This window comes from Hyaena hyaena, unplaced genomic scaffold, assembly GCF_003009895.1.
Source record: "Hyaena hyaena isolate Hyena2069 unplaced genomic scaffold, ASM300989v1 scaffold_3, whole genome shotgun sequence".
Classification (NCBI taxonomy): Eukaryota; Metazoa; Chordata; class Mammalia; order Carnivora; family Hyaenidae; genus Hyaena; species Hyaena hyaena.
In genome coordinates, this window is record NW_024080635.1 from 7,445,695 (window position 1) to 7,466,408 (window position 20,714).

At 48.0% G+C, this 20,714-nt stretch overlaps 1 protein-coding gene across 1 annotated transcript in view; it reads left to right on the forward strand.

The window, feature by feature from the left end:
• Positions 1 to 6,606: 6,606 nt before the first annotated feature.
• Positions 6,607 to 20,714, forward strand: part of RHCE (Rh blood group CcEe antigens) — a 37,087-nt gene continuing 22,979 nt past the window's right edge. Inside the window, exons 1-3 of the mRNA XM_039232761.1 lie at positions 6,607 to 6,787; positions 15,720 to 15,906; positions 19,894 to 20,044. Of these exons, the coding sequence (XP_039088692.1) occupies positions 6,640 to 6,787; positions 15,720 to 15,906; positions 19,894 to 20,044 (486 nt within the window). The 5' untranslated portion in view covers positions 6,607 to 6,639. The remainder of the gene's footprint in view (positions 6,788 to 15,719; positions 15,907 to 19,893; positions 20,045 to 20,714) is intronic.

Consider the following 20,714-nt stretch of genomic DNA (forward strand, 5'->3'; position numbering starts at 1 on the left):
GCAGTGGCCATTTTACAGATAAGTAAGACAGGGAAGAGAAATCATTTGCTCTCACTAAAAGTTTGTTTGTTTGTTTATTGAGAGAGAGAGAAAACCAAGCAGGTTCCCCACTGTCAGCACAGAGCCAGATATGGGGCTTGAACTCACGAACCGTGAGATCATGACCTGAGCTGAAACTAAGGGTCAGATGCTTAACTGACAGAGCCGCCCAGGTGCTCCATATTTGGTATCATTCAAAAGACAGGGGCGCCTGGGTGGCTTAGTCGGTTAAGCGTCCGACTTTCGCTTAGGTCATGATCTCGCGGTTCATGGGTTCGAGCCCCGCATCAGGCTCTGTGCTGACTGCCAGCTCAGGGCCTGGAGCCTGTTTCAGAGTCTGTGTCTCCCTCTCTCTCTGACCCTCCCCTGCTCATGCTGTCTCTCTCTCTCTCCTAAAAATAAATAAAAAAACCCAAAAACCAAAAAACAAAAAAAAAAAAAAAAAAAAAGACCAAGGCCCAAACAAGAAGTCAGGGCTGTCCCTCCTCTTCTCCTGGGACTTTTGATGGGCCAGGGGTTTGCACTTGAGCTTCACCTGAGCTCAGAATGGCCTGGAGAGTAACCATCACACCCTGTTTTGCAAATAAGAAAATTACATTCCCACCTCTTTCAACAGAGTTGAGCTTCTCAAGCCCAGCAGGCCCTCCTGGCCCAGCTGCCTTTAACTTGTTTCCTGTCCTACAGGAGTCACAGAAAAGTTCAGAAGTTGGGATGGCCACTTCTTCTTTTTTTTTTTTTAAGTTTATTTTTGTTTTTGTTTTTTAAAATTTTTAAAATGTTTTATTTCTGAGAGAGAGACAGACAGTGTGAGCAGGGGAGGGTCAGAGAGAGAGGGAGATACAGAATCTGAGACAGGCTCCAGACTCTGAGCTGTCAGCACAGAGCCCGACGCGGGGCTCGAACCCATGAACCATGAGATCATGACCTGAGCCAAAGTCAGATGCTTAACCGACTAAGCTACCCAGGTGCCCCTGAAGTTTATTTTTGATAGAGAGACAGACAGACAGACAGAATGCGAGAGGGGGAGAATCTGAAGCAGGCTGCAGCCTCCAGGCTCCGAGCTGTCAGCAGAGAGTCTGATGCGGGGCTCGAACCCACAAACCTTGAGATCAAGACCTGAGCCAAAGTCAGTAGTTCAACCGACTGAGCCACCCAGGCATCCCGGGATGGTCACCTCTTATCCATGTATCTGTGTTCTCCAGAGAACCTTGTTAATGGAGGATATTCATTGTAGTGTTTAGAGATAACCCACATAATCCTACAAAGGGGGCTGGCCAGACAAATGATCACACATCCTTACTATGGAAGTCAGTGTGGCATGGAGAATGGTGACACACAGCACTAACCATCTAGTCGCTCCTCTGAGTACCATATGCATTCCAATCTAATCCTCCCAGCAACCCTATGAGGTAGAGATTATTACTGGAGCCATATTACAAATGAGAAAACTGGCACAGAGCATTTCAGTTCTTTGCCTAAGGTCACACAGTAAGTGATAGAGCCTGGATTCAAACTCAGAAATTCTGGTATCAGAGCCTGAGTTCTTAGCCACCATGATATATTAAAGAAAGATTTTCCTGGCTTGGAAATTACTTAGGATATACTATTCATGAAAAGAGCAAGTTAGCAAACAGTATGTGCTATATGATCCCATTTATGTAGGCATAAAAACAAGGCATAAATTCACATGAATAGAAAAATAATCAGACAAACACACAAAAAGAAGGAGAGCTGGTTTTAGGAGATATTGAAATCACAGGTGCTTTATGTAAACTTTATGCACGTCTGCGTTTTCAAAGTTTTGTACAGTAAATCTGCCCACCTTGTGCAATAATAATAATGACTAACATTTATGGAGCATTTTCTATGCTTCTGACACTGACATGACCTTCCTCACTCAATCTTCACAACCACCCTATGAGATTGACAGATTTTCCCTGCTTTACGGATGAGGAAACAGACCCAGAAGAGATTGACCGTCATACCAAAGTTCACACAGCTAATTAGCTGCAGAGTCAGGATTTGAACCCAACTTGCCCTACTCCAGAGCTCATGTTTGTGGAATGAATGAATGATGGACTTGGGCAGACTTTAAAACAGGCATGCCCAGCAAGATCACACCCTTGGCATGGACAAACTTCCCGAGAGGGAACGGAGGACCTACCTACTTCCTTGGTCACTGCTCGTGACTGAGCTCTACAATGCTTGACTCAAATGAGGGCGGCGTGCTGAGTATTTTCACGGAGTCCTGTTTTTCAGAAAATGCGTGATTACATGGGAACTCTACAGTCTCTCTGACCTCATTCATTGCACCTAGAGGAAGGCTGGTGGCTTGGATCAGATAGCATAGCATCCCTTGCCCACCTTCGTTTCTGTAGCCCAATTGCCACTCGTGCTTACATAGTTTCACATTTGTAATAACCCTGTGAGGAAAGCAGAGCAGCTCATCTCATTTGACTCATAAGGAAATTGAGACTGAGCAGTTTACTAAGTGGCAAGCAGAATTGCAAGGTAGTCACCCACATAAGCCGTGGCGTCAGATGGCTGTGGGTTGAGTCCCAACCCTACCATTTATTAGCTGTGTGACTCTGAGCACTCATGTCCCCTTTCTGAGCCGCAGTTCCTTCATCCATAAAGGACTGTGCCTGGACTCACAGGCTTGAGGGGGAAAAAAAATGAGATGGTGTGTGCAGAATGCTTGACATTCTGGGAATGACAGCTGTTATTTATTCAACAAGTATTTATCGATCACCTACTATGGATTGAACACCAGGTGCTGAGATACAATAGTCAAAATTCCCTGTTCTCACCTTGCTTGAATCTGAGCCGCTGAGAGGGGGAGCAGTTATCTGGCGGAAGGAAGGTTTCAGGCAGAATGAGCTGCAGGTGCTCACAGTGCTTTTCCCCAGCAGTTTCTTATGAAAAATTTCTAACGTACGCCTAAAAGGTTTGAAAGAATTATACAACAAAAAGCCATGTACAGCCCACCTAGATTCAACAATTAACATTTAACTATATTCGGGTTTTTTAAAATTTTGTTTTATTTATTTATTTTTGAGAATGCGTAAGCAAGTGGAGGGGCAGAGGGGGAGGGAGAGAGCATCTTAAGCAGGCTCCACACCCAGGATCGTGAGCTCATGACCTGAGCCAAAATCAAGAGTCGGACACTTAACCGACTGAGCCGCCCACTGTACTTGTTTTATGACATCGCTGCCCTAGATCCTCTGTGCTTTCTTGTACCAGTTGAGCTGCCTTGATGATTTGGAGACAGAATATCCGGAATAGTAGTCTGAAAACAGGGGCCTTTTGCAAGAGTTAGAGGGGCAGAAAGAAAATGGCGCTAGGAGAGGTCAAATGTGGGGGGCGCCTCCCTTCATTGAAGAAAGGCTGTTTCGGGGCGCCTGGGTGGCTTAGTCGGTTAAGCGTCCGACTTTTGCTTAGGTCATGATCTCGCGGTTCGTGGGTTCGAGCCCCGCGTCGGGCTCTGTGCTGACTGCCAGCTCAGAGCCTGGAGCCTGTTTCAGTCTGTGACTCCCTCTCTCTCTGACCCTCCCCTGCTCACGCTGTCTCTCTCTCTCCTAGAAATAAATAAAACATTTAAAAAAAAAAAAAAGAAAAGCTGTTTGGCAAGGAGCTTGGTCCTCCTGTCGAGCAATCAGTCCCTCGCTGGGGCAGGAGAAGGACACACAGGGGTTTCAGGTGCCACGGAACCAGCTTCTGCCCACGCCGAGTTTGCCAGCTAGTAAACAGCCATCGGGGGGCTCCAGGCACGGGGCTGGCAGTGACCAAAAATCGAGTGTTCATCTTGCTGACATTTGGTGCTCCTGCCAGGTGGGTCCACCTGCCTGGTTTACAAGCTGCTGGTACAGAACCCAGGCCAGCCAAGGTCACAATTATTTCTCCCACACACCGCAGAGTCCCTCCTTAAGGAAGTGTTGATAGCCAGAAAGGCCAGAAATCGGAACCAGAGGGAAGGGAGGCTGTGAGGGAAGCGAGGCTGTGAGGGAAGGGAGACTTCTGTCTCCGATAAAGGGGTCAGGGCACCTTCTCTCTGTTGCTCCTGTTGAGGTAGCAGAGGGCTGGGAAGCCTCCTTTCCTGGACCTCTAGAATTGGAAGAGGCCTTAGAAGTCAGCTGGGCTGCAGTGAAGTGGTTACACACCCAGTTGCACAATCCAGGCTTTGCGTCTGGGTTAAGTCCCAGTTCTACTACTTAGGAGTCCCGTCACCTTGGACAAGTCTCGTAACCTTTCTGCACCTCAGGTGCCTCATTTGTAGTAGAAGGCTAATAGTACCCACTTCACAGGGACATTAACTGAGTTCAGACATGCAAAGGGCCTAGAACAGAGCCTAACAGTGGTAAGTACTTAGTGTTAGCCTCGGAAAACATCTAAAGCAAAAGAAACGGGTGTCACTGGTTTGCAGACATTCTCCCCCCAGGCATTCATTAATATATTGGGTCTTTTAAAACAAAAGTGGGAAATACCACACATACTGTATTATTACTTGCTTCTCTACCAAATAGTGTATCCTCTGTGTCACTTTTGGTAAACCTTAAAAGCATTTCCTCTCGATTTTTCCACGTATGTTCAGAACCATGGTATTCGCGGCAAGGTGTGTGTCCTGTAGTTTGCTCCCCAGTCCCCCACTATTGGACGTTTAGGTTATTTTGGTTTTTTTTCTTCTACAGAGAAAGCTGCAGTGAGCAAGAATTCACTGATTTCAATTGACTGTATGACCTTGGGTATGACATTCTGGGGTGTGAGTTTCTTCCCCTAAAAACAAAATGACAAGATTCTACTGGGTGATTAAAATCCCCTGCAAATCGTGTGTTAATCATTTCTGCCAAATAACCATCAGCTTCTGTTTACATTTGTCTAGTGACAGGGTGCTCACTACCTCATGAGCAGCCTGTTTCACTGGACAGCTATGATGCTCAATAAAGGATCCACTCATGTGGGGCCAAAATCTGCCTCCCTTTAGCTACTAGTATAGTTATATTATCTGAGGCCTCACAAATTCAGTCAATACTCAGTGGCCAGTGGCTGGGGCCAGTGTAGAAGGTAAGAAAACTTCAATATCTCCCTTCCTTCCTCCCTCCCTCTCTTTCTTCATGCTTGTTATAGATCAGACCTTCTGTATGCACACGATGTGAGCTACGGAAGTTAGCTGCAGGGTCAGAGCTGAATCCCAGGCACTCTAAATCCCACTTCAAGGGACCATCAATGGCTGTGGTACAGGGGTACTGAGGTTGGTGGCCTGCCTCCAATGCGCTACAACTACTCATGCTCCAGGCAGAGTCCTGGGTGGCTCTGGGAGAAGGTGAGTAGGGCTGGAGACAATCGATTGCAAGCCTAGGGCTGGGGCAGGACCCTGCCTGGTTTTTACTGGAGCTGGACCCAAGCCCCCTTTCTATTTCCCCATCTACCCTTGCACAAGATTTACAAACAAGTAGATTTGTAAATCTTTTTGTAAATGCAGATTCAAGGGGCGTCTGGGTGGCTCAGTTGGTTGGGCATCCGACTTCAGCTCAGATCATGATCTCATGGCTCGTGAGTTCGAGCCCCACGTCAGGCTCTGTGCTGACAGCTCGGCGCCTGGAGACTGCTTCGGATTCTGTGTCACCCCCTCTCTCTGCCCCTCCCCTGCTCACACCCTGTCTCTCTCTGCTTCAAAAATAAATAAACATTACTAGATAAATAAATACAGATTCAAATATAAATAATTTCAACTGCCTAATTCTGAGGAGTGAATTCCCCTTGGGCCCTGTCTGTAGCCTCCTCAAGGTTTAGCAGTGTCCTTTGCTTCCATTCATTCATTCATTCATTGTCATTCAATACATCCTTATGAAGCGCTGACTGGGTGTCCTCTCTGCCGTGTGGTAAGGTATTAAAGAGAAATTTTGCGAATCCAAATCCCACTCTGAGACTTGGTTTCCTCGTTTGTAAAATAGGGGTGTTGATCTATTCTCTACCTGTCTGGAGAAGATATAGTGATGGTAAACTGAAGTAATGAGCAAAGGAGGGTTCTTATCTTTGGGTGCTAAGTGAATGAATGCCCTTTTCCTTTTTTTTATTTATTTATTTTTTGTTTTACCATTTATTTATTTTTGAGAGACAGAGCACAAGCAGAGGAGGGGCAGAGAGAGAGGGAGACACAGAATCTGAAGCAGGCTCCAGGATCTGAGTGGTCAGCACCGGGCCCGACGCAGGGCTCGAGCCCATGAACCTTGAGATCATGACCTGAGCCGAAGTCGGGTGCTTAACCGACTGAGCCACCCAGGTGCCCCATGAATGCCCTTTTCTAAACCGAGCACAGGACCTGCCCTAGAGTAGGAACGTAGCAACTACTTGTGGAATGAATAAATAAATAATAATTGAATGCATGACTGAGTTCATGTTGGAGGAAGTGCATTTCTTCCCCCTCCCTGTCATAGTTGTTCTGCTCCTGTGTTAACTGCATAGACAGGCCAGCAGAGCCAGACTTGCAGCCCGAGATAAGGCTGTTTGTGGGTGTCTCCCCTCTGACTCCCTTGAGTGGGGGTGAGGGCAGATGGGTGATGCCTGGAGCTGGTGGAAGTGCCACACGGAGCCGGACCCAAGATGGGCTCTAAGTACCCACCTTCTCTGAAGGGCTTCCTGCCCGTGTGGACCCTACTGCTGGAGGCGGCTCTCATTGTCATCTTCTTCTTTTTCACCTCCTATGACACTTCCTCACAGGATCCAACGAAGGTCATGGACACCTATCGAGGTGAGTGTGCAGAGGGGAGGTGGTCACAGAGGCAAATAGCAGGGACAAGGGGAGAGGAGGTCTGTGACCCTCCAGGAGGGTTTCCTTTCCACAAAGTCTTCTTCCATAGGTTGCACAAAGACCCAGCCAACATTGTAGGCTCTCTTTTAGGATCAGTGTGGACATCACCTCTTCCATGAAGCCTTCCTTGATTTGTCAGGGCAGTGAGGGGCCTCCTAGTCTGTTTTCCAGAATTCCCTTTGCCAAATGGTCTTCATAAGTCTCTGTCCCCTCCTCCCCTTTCTCCTTAACAGCAAGGAATTTCACATTGTTTAACTTTTAGTTTTTGTTTCCTTTTGTTTTGGTCTCTCTTGTTCATTTCTGCACCACCCTCCTTTCCGTAGCTTTCGTCTGTTGCCTCTCCTCTCCCTCCACCGTCTCCTTCTCACTTATTGGCGGGGAAGTCTATCTTCTGTCTGCAAAGTCAGAGCCATAAGGTATGGCTGAAGAGGAGTGCAGGATGGTTGTCATTTTATATGCAGCTAAAAACATTCACAGACTGTGATGAGAATAACTATAAACAAGACAGGTATCCACAGTGGTGTGGATTTTGCTTTTTTAAGTTTTTAAATTATTAGTATTTTCAAGTGTTTATTTATTTGAGAGAGAGAGAGAGAGAGAGAGAGCGCGAGCATGAGTGGGGGGAGGGGCAGAGAGACAGCAGGCAGAAGATTCGAAGCAGGCTCCGTGCTGAAAGCAGTGAGCCCAATGCGGGGCTTAAACTCAAAAACCATGAGATCATGACCTGAGCCGAAGTCGGACGCTTAACTGACTGAGCCACCCAGGTGCCCCCTGACTTTTGCTTCTTTTAAAAAAAATTTGAGATGAGTTTCAAGCCATCTCAGTGGGCTGATACCTTATCTGTGATCATGGATGGCATCCCTGGGGCTTCAGCAGCAGGAATGGGACAAAGGGATGCCTTGGGGAGGGAGGCCTCCGTGCCACTTCAGGGGCTGCCTAGGGAGCCCATGAGGTAGGTGGGATTAAGATCTCTGTTTTTCATATAAGGAAATCAGGCCCAGAGATGTTGAATAATTTGCCCAAGGTCCCTCCCTAGCAATAGCACTGTAAATTTAAGTTTTTACAGCCCGGTTTTTGTTTCCATGTGTTTAACCATTAGGCTTCACTGCTCCGTTTTACAATGAGGTCGAGTCACTTGTCGTATAACCAGTGGGTATAGGAGCCAGTGTTTCGACTCTGTGGCTCCGGGGTCCGTGTTCTTCACATTTGTGCTGTGCTACTAGCATGAAGGGTCGCCAGACACGTGTTTTGCGTGCAAGCACAGAGGAGAGCCCATAACCCGGGCAGGGGAGTTGATAGTGTCAGGGAAGGCTTCTGGAAGGAAGTGGCTGCCCAGCCAGGTCTTGGAGGCTCAGGGGGAGTCACCCATGCGACAATGGATCATCATCCGTGGTGAGAGGGACAGCAAGAGCCATTGCATGTGCACTCATTGGAGTGGACCAGGTTAGGGCTTAACATTGCAACCTTGGAGCACCAAGATGGAGGTGGGACATGGTGGGCCGACTGGGTTGTCTGGAGTTTGACCTTCATGCTGCTGACCTAATAGGAAGCCAGGAGCGTGACGAGTTTGGGTTCGGGTTATGGCGAAAGCTATTCCAGGGCTAGTGTGGGGGCAGCGGAAGGGGCCAGGACTTGAGGTGAGAGACCAGTGTGGAGACTAGTGTGTAATACGGAGCAGAGGGCTTAAAATGCTTCTGATCATGCACCATATTTCAAGCATGTGCCACATTTACATGTTACAGTCAAAGCACTGCTACATTAATATCTTATATACGTTATAATAATACATACACACCAATTAGAAAATTTGAAAGAGGCCAAGTGAAACACATGATATTTTCAAATTATTGATTGTGATGGGACCAGTCAATCTCGAGGCAAGGTCCGTTGTTCCCATCAAGGAGAATGAATGTGAATCCATTCCTAGAGTTTTCTTGATGATTTCAAATTCTCTCAGTTGGCTTCCTGTCAGATCTAATTAGACTGACTTTTTTTTTTTTTTTTAACTCTGAATGTGATCAATAAAGAGTTTGCACAAGAAGTATCGCTTTGCCTTTTTGTTTTCATGAGCTTGCCTACCATCATGGTATTGGCTTCATTCTGTGGTTTTAGGCAGGCGTACATTCCGTGAAGGTTAGTTGAGCTAGAACTAGGTAACCTAAGCTGTCAATTCACTTAACCTAATCCAGTCTGTGGGAACAACAATGTTATTCAAACCAGCCAATTCCAAAAAGACACGTTTTTGAGACAATCAGCATGACGCCTGTATAATACACAGGAATTGTTAGTATTGTTAAGTCAGAGAGTAGCATGCTGGGTTTTTTTTAAAGGCAGATATATAGAGAGATATACTGAAATGAGGCAATGTCTGGAACTTGCTTTATGCCACACACACACACACACACACACGGGAAACAGTGGAAAAGGATAATAAAATAAGATTGGCCCCGTGTGACAGTCATCAAAGCTGGGACTGGGTACGTGGCATTCATCAAGCGACTCTCTGCTTTTGTATATGCTTAAACTTGTCCATAATCAATATTCAAATTTAAAACAAAATGCAAAACGAAACCCTGCCATTCGTTGTAACATGATGACTAGAGAGATACAGATGTCCCCCGTTCCCCGCGGCCCAGTACTCCCCTCAGGACCCCTTCCAAAGCTGGGAGACTAGAAGCTGTCTGAAGTCCTGAGCAGGCAGAAGAGACTCCTGGCAAAACGCAGATCTTAAATATTTCAGAGCTGCCAGCTTCACCAAGGGCCTTTGGAGGAAAAAGCGCCCAGATCAGTGATTTTCAAAGTGTGGTCCCCAGAACAGCCACCTCAGCCACCGACACCGTAGGGATTTGTTAGAAATGCAGATTCCCAGGCCCGGTCCATACCTACCCATCAGAAATGCTCAGGGTGGGGCCCAGCAGCCTGTTTTTTACCAAGCCCTCTACATGACTCTGATGCACGTGAAAGTTTGACACATGTTGGAGCCACACTGACTCAAACCCTGCCTCTGCCTCTTCTTAGCTGCGAGACCTTGGGCAAATTACTCACCTTCTCTCAGCTTCCGTTTCAACTGTTGTCACATGACGATGGTACTTTTTCACTACATGTTGAAAGAATTGTAAGAACTAACACATATAAAGACTGATTAAGAGTATTTGCTTTTATTATTAATAGATTTTAATTTCTTATGTTTTTAAAATAAATTTTTTAATGTTTACTGATTTTTTAGAGAGAGAGAGAGTGAGAGAGAGAGAGAGAGAGAGAGAGAGACCAAGCATGAGTGGGGGAGGGGCAGAGAGAGAGGGAGATACAGAATCCCAAACAGGCTCCAGGCTCTGAGCTGTCAGCACAGAGCCCAATGCGGCTCCAACTCCTGAACTGAGAGATCATGACCTAGGCTGAAGTCAGACGCTTAACCAGCTGAGCCACCCAGGCGCCCCAATTTCTTATACTTTTATAAAAACGAACAGAACCGAAAGTGCGAATATCTTCCTCTGGGAGCCCCTGTAGATTCTCTGGAGCATCTTCTGAGGTGTGTGTTCCCTACACTGATGACCACTGTCCACACAGCCGGTGCTGAGACCAAATGGGCAGGGACAGTGAGAGAGAAGCAAGGAGTCACAACATTCAAGAGATAGCCAGGAGATCAAATGAGCTGTGCCCGGTGAAAGTGAAGGGTTAAGGATGGCTTCAGACTTGTGGCTTGGTGCATGGAGGTGCCAATTCCTGTGATGAGAAGCAGGAGGGAAGAGCAGGTTCATTAAATGAACAATGATACCTTCATTCTGGGCTTGGGCTTGAGGTGCCTATGAGATGCTTAGGGGAAGCAGAATGTATCGGCTATCTAATGCCGCATAACAGACCGCCCCTAAATGTAGTGGCTTAAAATGGCAGCCATTTGATTCATTCATGATTGTGATTAAGTGGTTCAGCAATTTGCATTGGGCTCCCCTGGGTGGCTCTCCTGTTGGTTTCCTAGGGTCTCTCATGCACGTGTAGTCTGGAGGTTTGCCTGGGGTGGGACAGCCTCATTCACACTTTGGCGGGTGGTGTGGCTGGCAGGTAGTGCCTGTGGCTCCATCACACTAGCCCAGACTTCTTCACATGGTAGCAGATTAGTCACCACAGTGAAAGAGGGGAGGCCCCTATGAGTGGGTGCGTTTCAAACCTCTGCTTGTATCGTGTTTACTCATGTCTCATTGGCCAAAGCAAATCATAAGGCCCAACCCGGCGCGGGGGGAGGGGGGTGGTTTCTATACTGGAAGGCACGACTCATTGGAGCCATTACTGTAATAATCCACACACAGAGCCTCCTCTAGGACTGCCAGACTGAGGGAGCATCCTGGTCCCCACGCTGTGGATACTCTCAGCTCTCCCCCCGACTCCCCAAAGAGAGGAGAGCTACTAAAAGACAAAAGGGGCTTTCCCATTGACATGTAAATACAGTACCCCCAAATTCTAGAGTGTCCCACATCTTAGCCTTGGCTGCCCCTTTTGATTGGGAAATATTTTTCTATTCCCAGAATGCTGTAGGGGTGAAGGTAGGGTGGGAGCAGAGGTTATTGGGGAGCAGAAGTCAGCCGGGGGGACTAAGGGTGGTCCCAGTCTGGGGCTGCCGAGGTCTTCCCAGTCATCAGTGGGGAGAACGGTGCGGAAGTTGAGCCTCGAGCCTAAGGGACAGAAGCCGGGTCTGGCTTCAGAGCTGTTGGTGCTGAAGTGTCTTCAGGCCAGAGGAAAGAGCAAAGATGGGTGGGAACACAGAACTAGAATGCCAGGGGCAGTCAGGCCAGAGGAGGGGGAAGAGTCTTGCCCAAAGTCACACTGATGAGTGGCAGGCACAGGATAAGCGATTGGCATGAACCAGTGGGAATGTTCACGGCAACCCTCTGAGCAGGCACCATTGTTTCGTACCCATTTCACAGATTAGGCAGCTGGAACACAGAGGTAGAGCCAGGCTCTGGATGGACCCTGACAACCTGGTTCAGTCCACACTCTTCACCATTATACTATGTGTGCTATCTGGAGAGGCATGATGTATGGTGTTTAAACCCAGATGGTCAGAATTCAGATCGCTCACCATTTGCTGGCTGTGTGACCTGGGCTAGTTACAGCACCTCTCTATGCCTCCCTTTCCCCACCTGTAAACTGTGGCTGATAAATAGGACGTACTGCATGAAGTTGTTGTGGGTTAAAGCTGGAAGGTTGGAGGGGAGGGACCACACATGCGGCCGTTGTTACAATGCTGGTAATGAGCACCTCATCTCAACACTGGACTCTCAGGTGAGACTCTTTCTGCAAGTCACTGGGGCTTTGATAAACTTCTCAGAACGCCTGTCTTAGACTGTAAAATTCCCCTCTGGGGCCCAGTCATGGGGGGAGCCCCTGTCGCACATCCATTCCTTATCACCCCTGAACACCTTAGAGACCATTAGTCTATCAGCTGGGGTGGGGTGCAGCGCAGGCTCTGAGAGGTGGAGGCTGGCACCGCTGGGGATGCCCTGAGCTGCGACCTGGCCCTGAAGTGGGCGTCCGGGTAATGAGACCTTGGAAGAGTCAGAGGGGGACCTAGAGCTCTAGGAGACCGGGAGAAAGCAGGAGGGTGCAGGGAGCAGGGAAGCCCGAATTCTAATCATTGACTGATTCATTCGGGGTGAATGGGTTCTGTCAATAGCTCCCAGAAACTGCCACCCTAACTTTATCCCACTGGGTGGAGTACGGCTCCTCCCTCAGGGACAGTGTGGGGCCTTGGGGAGGAAGGCCCTGAGCTCCGGCACCTGGCAGCGGTGACAAGGACAGCAGCTGCGCCTGATAAAGCCCCCCCCCCGCCCCAGATCCTCTGACTTTCTCATCTTTGGGGCCCCGCCTCTGCCCTATCCTGGTTACCCTCCTCTCCTGACCCATTGCTCCTCTCCTCAGAACATGCCAGAGCTGTAAGGGCCTTAGAGAGTACCAAGTCCAACCCCTATGTGTTTACAGAGAGAGAAACGGAGGCCCAAAGAGGACAAGGCCCTTGCCTGAGGTCCCTTAGTGAGGTGGAGGCAAAGAAGAGCAAAAGCCAGCCTAGCCCGGTGGAAGAGCACTGCATCTAGTGTTCAGAGCTTGGCTCTGCAGCAAGCAGGCTGTGTGGCTTTGAGGAAGTCACAGGCTGTCTCTGGGCCGCTTCTGTACAATGGGAGGGAAATGAAAGGGTCTCCCTACTCATGGAATCTTCAGTAAGTCTGGACCGTATGCATATGGTGTTGCTGTAAATGGCATATAGTTTTGGTTTAACCACAGTATTTAAGAAAGGATTGAATTTGAGGACTGTAAGTGGGGTGTGCAATATCTAGTTGGTCACAGGCCTTACTGCTCCAAAATTTGCATCACACCTTTCATACATATGGTTTCGTGCTTGGCTCCCGAAGGAATGTGAGCAATCCCAGGAAGAACTCCCTATACAAAATGTGCCCTGTCACCACCATTTCTGAGTGTCAGCAGGAGACTGAAATATTGCCTGTACCTTCCTCTCCTCCCATGTCAGAGAAGGGGCAAGAAGTTGAATCAATGCCATTTCTTGCATACTCCCCAAGTTCCTGGGCTCTTTGGGGTCCTCAGGGGTCCCCAACATCCTAGTCTGATCAGATTATTTGGGGGAACGTCAAGACCCACCCAAGCGTGGGATGTGTACACCCCTAGGCGTGTGCATTTCTCAATGAAAATGGATTTAAATGTAACTTGAAGGGGCTTTCTGAGACTTTGGAGAGTTCTGGAAACGAGTGCCTCCTCGCTGTCATCAGAGCCAGGGCTGGAGGCCTGTGGAGAGCAGGTGGGTTCTTGTAACTGTGACGGTGAAGGTGATGATGGCGGTGCTGGTGAATCGCCTTCTCCCTGGCACTCATGCCAAGCACTTGAACAAAACCTCACTTCCTTCAGCTCTCCTGCTCCCTCAGGTGGGCATAATTGCCCTGAATTAGGTGACAAGGAAGGTACACAACCTCTAAGGCCACACAGCTATGAGGTTGAAGCACATAAAGTGCCATTTTTATAGGTCAAAAATGGTCAGATGTTGGCAATTTTAATACGGTTTGACCTAACGGGAAATGCAAAACTAGGACCAAACAAAACTCTCTAAACCTGAAGTCTGTGCTTTCTTTGGTGCGCGCGCGCACGCGTGGTTTTGTTTGTTTTTGTTTATTGTCTAAGTGCTGGTTATAGAAAATTTAAACACGGGGGGAAAAAAAGTAAAACTCTCCCCAAACCAGAGGATAATATTCATGGGCAGGGTGGGGAGATTTCTTGCAAGTTCTCTCCCCAGGCATTTATACACGTGAAATAGCTGGTGTTTATTAATAAAAGTGTCTTTCTGTTCTGAGTGATGGTGGGCATTATATCATTGGATTCTGGGGATCCGACGAAGGGTGTGATCATTTTTCCCAGTGAACAGGTGAGAAAACTAAGAGCAGATGGTGTGGTGGGTGAAGGCACAGGCTTCAGAGCAGACCATCTAGGTTTAAATCTGGCCATACGAGCAGGGGTGAGTCACTTAACGCCTCTGTGGCTCAGGCTTCCCATCTGTGAAATGGTGATAATAACAGCACCCGTCTTGGAAGGTGGTTGTGAGAAATGAGTGAGATGGTCTGTGTGTGGTGATTAAAACCCTGGCTGCCTCAGTCCGGATGGAGAGCATGTGATTCTTGATCTCAGGGTCATGAGTTCAAGTCCCACGTTGGGCATAGAAATTACTTAAAAAATAAATAAGAGTGTTGCCATATGGGAAACTCTTAATATATGTAGGCTGTTACTAAAGCTCAGAGACATTAAATAACTAGCTTAAGCCACACAGCTGGAAACTGCCAGAGCCCTGATTTGAACCCACATTTGTCAAGCTGTTAACCATTTTTTCAAGCTTGGAGTTAAATAAAAGTGTCCACCCTTTTCCCTTTGCTGGATCCCTCCCTGCCATTAGGCAAGTCTCTTGCACTCACCTTTCACAGCAGACCCTAAACAGGGTCCAAGGCTGGAAAAAGGTGAGGGTCACTCAGAAGGCTCTGGTGCTTTCTGCCAGCCCACTGGGTCCTTCCCAGCAAGGGACCAAAGGAGAGAGATGTTTTCTGCAAAGATAATTTGTTTCTTGTCAACAGAACCTCTGGACCTGCTTCTGTCCCCTCTTTTCTGGGCCAAGTCACTGGCTTCTGTGACCTTATTTTCTTTCATTAAAAAAAATTTTTTAATGTTTATTTATTTTTGAGAGAGAGAGACACAGAGCGTGAGTAGGGGAGCAGCAGCAGAGAGACAGACACACACAGAATCCAAAGCAGGCTCCAGCCTCCAAGCTGTCAGCACAGAGCCTGACACAGGGCTCGAACCCAGGAACCATGAGATCATAACCTGAGTCAAAGTCGGACGCTTAACCCACTGAGACACCCAGGCGCCCCATGTGGCCTTATTTTCTCATGTACATGACCAGGAGGTTGAATCTGATTCTCCATAGCAGCAGTAATTACCTTTATTGAATGTCAACCGTGTGCCAAGCACTGGCCCAGATGTTTCACCCATGTTAATTTCATCAAGTTTGGTAATCACAATAATCACTGCATTTACTGAGCACGTACTATGGGCCAAGCCCTGCCTTTGTGCTTCACCAGCATTAGCTCATCAAATATTTACCTCAAGCCTGCCTGGTATGTATTATACCCATGATTCAGATGAGAAGACAGGCTCAAAGAGGCAAAGTAACTTGCCCAAGCACTCTTTAAGGATCCCTTCCAGCTGCCTCCCTACAAACTCATACAGAATGTATGTGAATTCTGATTCTGTAAGTGCTGTACGTGCCAATTTCATACAACTTTCCGTCTTGTCTGCTTCCCTTTCTCCTTCTTCGTATGCTCCTGGGCAGTCCTGCGGGATGTCACCATCATGGTGGCCCTTGGCTTTGGCTTCATCAACTCGTCTTTGCAGAGATATGGCTGGAGCAGTGTGGCCTTCAACCTGTTCTTGCTGGCGCTGACGGTGCAATGGGCGGCCCTGCTAGACGGCTTCCTGGAGCAGCCCTCCTCCAAGAAGGTGGTCATCAAGCTGTCCAGGTAACCAGACAGTGGTTGGATTGGTTTTTGGAGCCTTGAGGGTATGGGGCCCAAGAGGGCTGGTTCTAGAATAGCTGGACTTGAAGCCATGGGGTATTAGGATATATACTCACAAATTATTCACTGTTTATCTAAAATTCAAATCCAGGGGCACCTGGGTGGCTCAGTTGGTTAAGTGACTGCCTTCAGCTCAGGTCATGATCTTGTAGTTCGTGGGTTCGAGCCCTGTATCAGGCTCTGTGCTGACAGCTCAGAGCCTGGAGCCTGCTTCAGATTCTGTGTCTCCCTCTCTCTCTGCCCCTCCCCTGCTCACAATCTGTCTCTCTCTCTCTCTCTTTCAAAAGTAAACATTTAAAAAAATTTTTTAATAAATAAAATTTGAATTGAACCAGGATTCCTATATTTTCTCGGACAACCCTGGGCTCAGATCTCGAACCATCCCTGAGTCCTTTCTTTATTACTGAGTATGATTTTGTAAAGTTATAGAACCAGCACAGGTTCAAAGAAAAATGAATAGAGATTACAGAAAAAAATAGAAATATCACAGGGTCTCAAAAATAAAGAAATACTCTTAGTCTTCAAGTGTTGGTGAACAAAAAATAGCCATGCCTTTAAATTAATCCTGATCCATTTGGATGTATTTATATGAAATTCTAAGAACTAGCAGAATTCCCCGTGTTGCTAGAAGTCCGAATAATGGTTACATGGGGAATGAGATGATTATTGATTAGGAAGGAGCATTAGGTAGAGCATGCAGACCTCGATTTCAGGGGCATGAGTTCAAGGCCCACGTTGGGCATGGTGCCAAGCCAAAAAAGAAAAAAATAAAGAAAAAATGTTTTAAAAATTTAAAAAGGCGTTAGCACATGACAGGAGAAACTAGATAAAATTTACCTTGAAAATGGTTTTTTGGTTTTATCCAACTCTGACCCTCTGTCCTGCCCCGACGATGGTAAATCCCATCTTAGGCATCTTGGGGATCTGCCAGCTCTGAAGGCCATGCCATCCTCCGCTCTGAAACCCGCTGCATCTCTGATCACTGCTGTTGGACATCTCCCTGTGAACCAGACACTGTACCAGCAGGCAGTGCACAAACACTACTCTGTTTAACCCTTCCAGCAGGGGCTAATTGGCTTACCAGCGAGGACATAGAGGCTCAGAGAGCATAAGGCATTTACCAAGGGTCACACGGTTAAGTGATGGAAATTGGCTTCAGCTTTTAACTATCTGTAACCCTTCCCACACACTCCACTGTGGTCAGGACATGAAACATGGCCCAGTCGGTTCTCTGTGGACCCCGGAAAAGACCTCCACGTTTTTTCTTCTAACAAGTTTTAGGCTAATCCCCATGGGGATTCAATCTTTCCCCGCCCCAGCCCCCCAAGAAATACCTGGGAAGAGGCAAAGGGCACCCTCTGGGGAACTCTGACAGTGGTGGCTCTGGTCTGGCGTTTCTGCAGCCTTGACTTAAGGTCATGCAAACCTTTAGCCTCCTGCACCTTACCGTCCAGGCATCTCTGGGCTGTTCCTTCTGAGGTCCCACACCCACAGGGACCAACTTGTTCTTGACTCAATCCAGGAAGACAAGAAGAGGCCATTGGCAGCCTGAGCGAACTCCCTGCCCCGCCTTTGACCCGCTCGGATCCTCCCAGCTGGGACCCCCGCTGGGACGGGCTTCCCAGATTTGAACAGAAGAGCTCCTTCCAGACCTTTCCAGGGGCTGGGCTGGTTCAGAGGATGGGGCCCAGGCTTGCCTGCAGTACGGCGCCCTCCCCTTCTCCTCTGGCCTCCCCCCAACTGTGCAGCCTGACTTGGCACCAAATGGCTTTGAGTCACCAATGACCAGTCCCTTCAGGGCAGGGACATGTCCCACTCAGCTTTGTCCTTTGTTTTCCTCACGTAGCAAAGACTTCGTAAATGGTTATTGGAACAAAAATGAAAATAAAAAGAACCCTGAAAGCTGTGATATTTTTAATGCTGTAGTTTGAAAGGCCCAGGAGGGCCCCCCGGGAAGAGCGGCGGGAACCAACCCTCTTATTGTGCTTGACATACATGAACTCAGCTTATCCTTACAACAGCTTCATAGGCCTTGCCTCCACCTTATAGACGAGGACACAGAGGCACAGATTGGTTCAGTAATTTGCCCAAGGTCACACAGCCAGGAAGTGGCTGAGCCGGGATTCCAACCCAGGCGGCTGGACTGGAGACTGCACTCCCGAACGCTGCACTTCCCAGGCCCAACACCTTCCCGTGCCAACTGGCCCTTGGGGTCTGGAATCCCACCACTGGCACCTTCTTCTGGAATCAGGCCGTCGCCAATCAAACGAGCACTCACCCAAGAGACATATCACGGCCAGTCACAGTGAAACTTTGAGTAACTCCGGTTCTAAATAATTCCTGGTCCCTGTGAGACTCCTTCCCAGGCCCTTGGCCCTCTTTTGAACTTCCCTCTGAAGTCCTTGAGCCTTAAGCAAGACGCTACATTGGCAGCAGAAGCTGAGGAGGCTGTGTCCAGGCTTCAGAGCATAGGCTTTGGATCCAGGCCAACTGGGTTTGAGCCTCAACCTTTGTTGCTAACTAGCTTTATGGCCCAACAAGTCCCTCTTCTGGTCTCAGGGTCCTGCTCAGTAATGCGGAGGTACTGACCGGTGGCCCAGCACCATGTACCGAGCACCACTTAGAAGATTAAAACTTATTTATTTATTTTAAATGTTTATTTATTTGAGAGAGAGCTAGAGAGAGAAGGGGCAGAGAGAGGGAGAGAGAGAATCACAAGCAGGCTCCACACTGCCAGCACAGGGCCTGATGTGCGGTTCGGGCCCATGAGCTGTGAGATCATGACCTGGGTGGAAATCAAAAATTGGACGCTTACCCAACTGAGCCATCCAGGTGCCCCAGGAGATTAAAACTTAAATGAGGGGGTGTAGTTGTGTGCCTTTTATACATAATGCTTAATAAATTATGTTATTTTTCTACTGGTGGTGGTGGTGGTAGCATTAGGGAGGGGAGGGAGTCTCTGAGCACGGTGCCCCGAGGAGGGTGGGTTGGTTTGACCACCAGGGATTGTTCCGCTCAGTGCCACCTCCCCCAGGAAGCCCTCCCTGACGAACCCAGTCCACACTGATCTCTCCCTCCAGTGAACCCCTCTAGCCATGTGATATTATGGATGGTCTCAGTGGACAGACTCATGGTGTCAGCCCCATCTCCTCAGCTGGATCATAAGTACCTTGAAAACAAGCTGTTTTCTCCTCTTGAATTCCCACACTGAGCTTGCTCATTCGTCAAGGGAAGGAAGGAATCAGTAATAGTGCTAATAATGCAGGCCTCTACTCGTGAGTTAGTCCATTGTGCCAATTGCAGTGCTAGATGCACACGCACGAATATTCCTTCTAATCCCCACAGCACTACCATGAGATAAATATTATCATTGTTCTTATTTTACGGAGGAGGAAACAGGCTCAGTGAGATTAAATAGCCGCTCAAGTGGCCAAGCTGGGTCTGGAAGCCAGGCTTGTCCTACATCTAAACCCAGGCTCCACTACCAGGGAGAGGGGCGCATGCTTGAATGGCAGGCAGGCCAACGGGGAAAGAGCGCCCTCTATTGAGCATCTTTGCGAGATGAAGGCAGAAGAGAAGCAGGGGGAGCAGAACCCCAGTTTTCAGACCCCAGAAGGGGTCCCCGAGGGAACAATCAGCCTCTGTAACTCACTCTGACTTTCCGACAAGAAATTCCTCCATGGGGAATCAGAGTGTCCTCAGTAGGGATGAGTATGTGTGGATCAATTTCTCAGGTATTGATGTCCCCATCAGGGGCGCCCAAGGAGACCCTAGAAGGGGCATCAGCGGTCCCCATGGGGGTGGAATCTTGTCTTCTTGTTCTGCTAACGTGTCCTCAGCTTCTTGAACAGTACCAGCTTGTCAAATGAGTGAATAAGTGAACGAATGAATGAGGGGAGCCTTTTCAGTCATCTCTATCTCTCCCCCCAGTATTAAGCTGGCCACCATGAGCGCTATGTCTGTGCTCATTTCAGCGGGCACCATTCTAGGCAAGGCCAACCTGGTGCAGCTGGTGCTGATGGCATTGGTGGAGGTGACAGCCTTTGGCGTCATGAGGATGATCCAAACCAAGTACTTCATTGTGAGTAACAGTGCTGTGAGGAGGGGATTTGAGGGAGGAAGGTGGTGGAGGTGCAGAGTACTACCTCCATTTGTTGGGTTTTCTGGGATTTAAAAAAATATAGGCCCAAATGGGGTTCCAGAAGCGTGGTCTCTGCTAAATGTTTAAGCATATCAACCTAATGTCTTTAACTGGAGGTGGCTCAGTTGCTGGTGATGATGAGGTCTGAGGTTTGACAGGGGACGTGGGTGACAGAAGCGTAACGCAGCAAAAAGATATAAGACAAAGGGTCAAGGAACAGAGAGAGGGAGTTGGATGGACCAAGATGATGCCCTAGAGGAGTGATGGGGAGAAAGACTGTGAGGCAGGTGCTGAAATCCTCAGTGGCCAAGAGGCAGGTAATCAGTAAGGAGCATAGAGTCCCCAGGCGGGTCTTGCAAGGGAGCTGGAGACATTTAGGGAGGGAGAAGGAACAGCTTAGATTGGAAATTTAGATAGGAAGTTCTTACTACTTATTAATTTTTGGTTCTCCTCATCTGTATAGGACTTTATTTTAACCCCTACTTCAGCGTATATTTCCTATAAATAAGGGCATTCTATTACATAATGGCTGTTCAATTAGCACACTTTTGAAATTAACATGAACACAATGTTCTTATCTTATTTAAATTTCACCAATTTCCCCAATAAT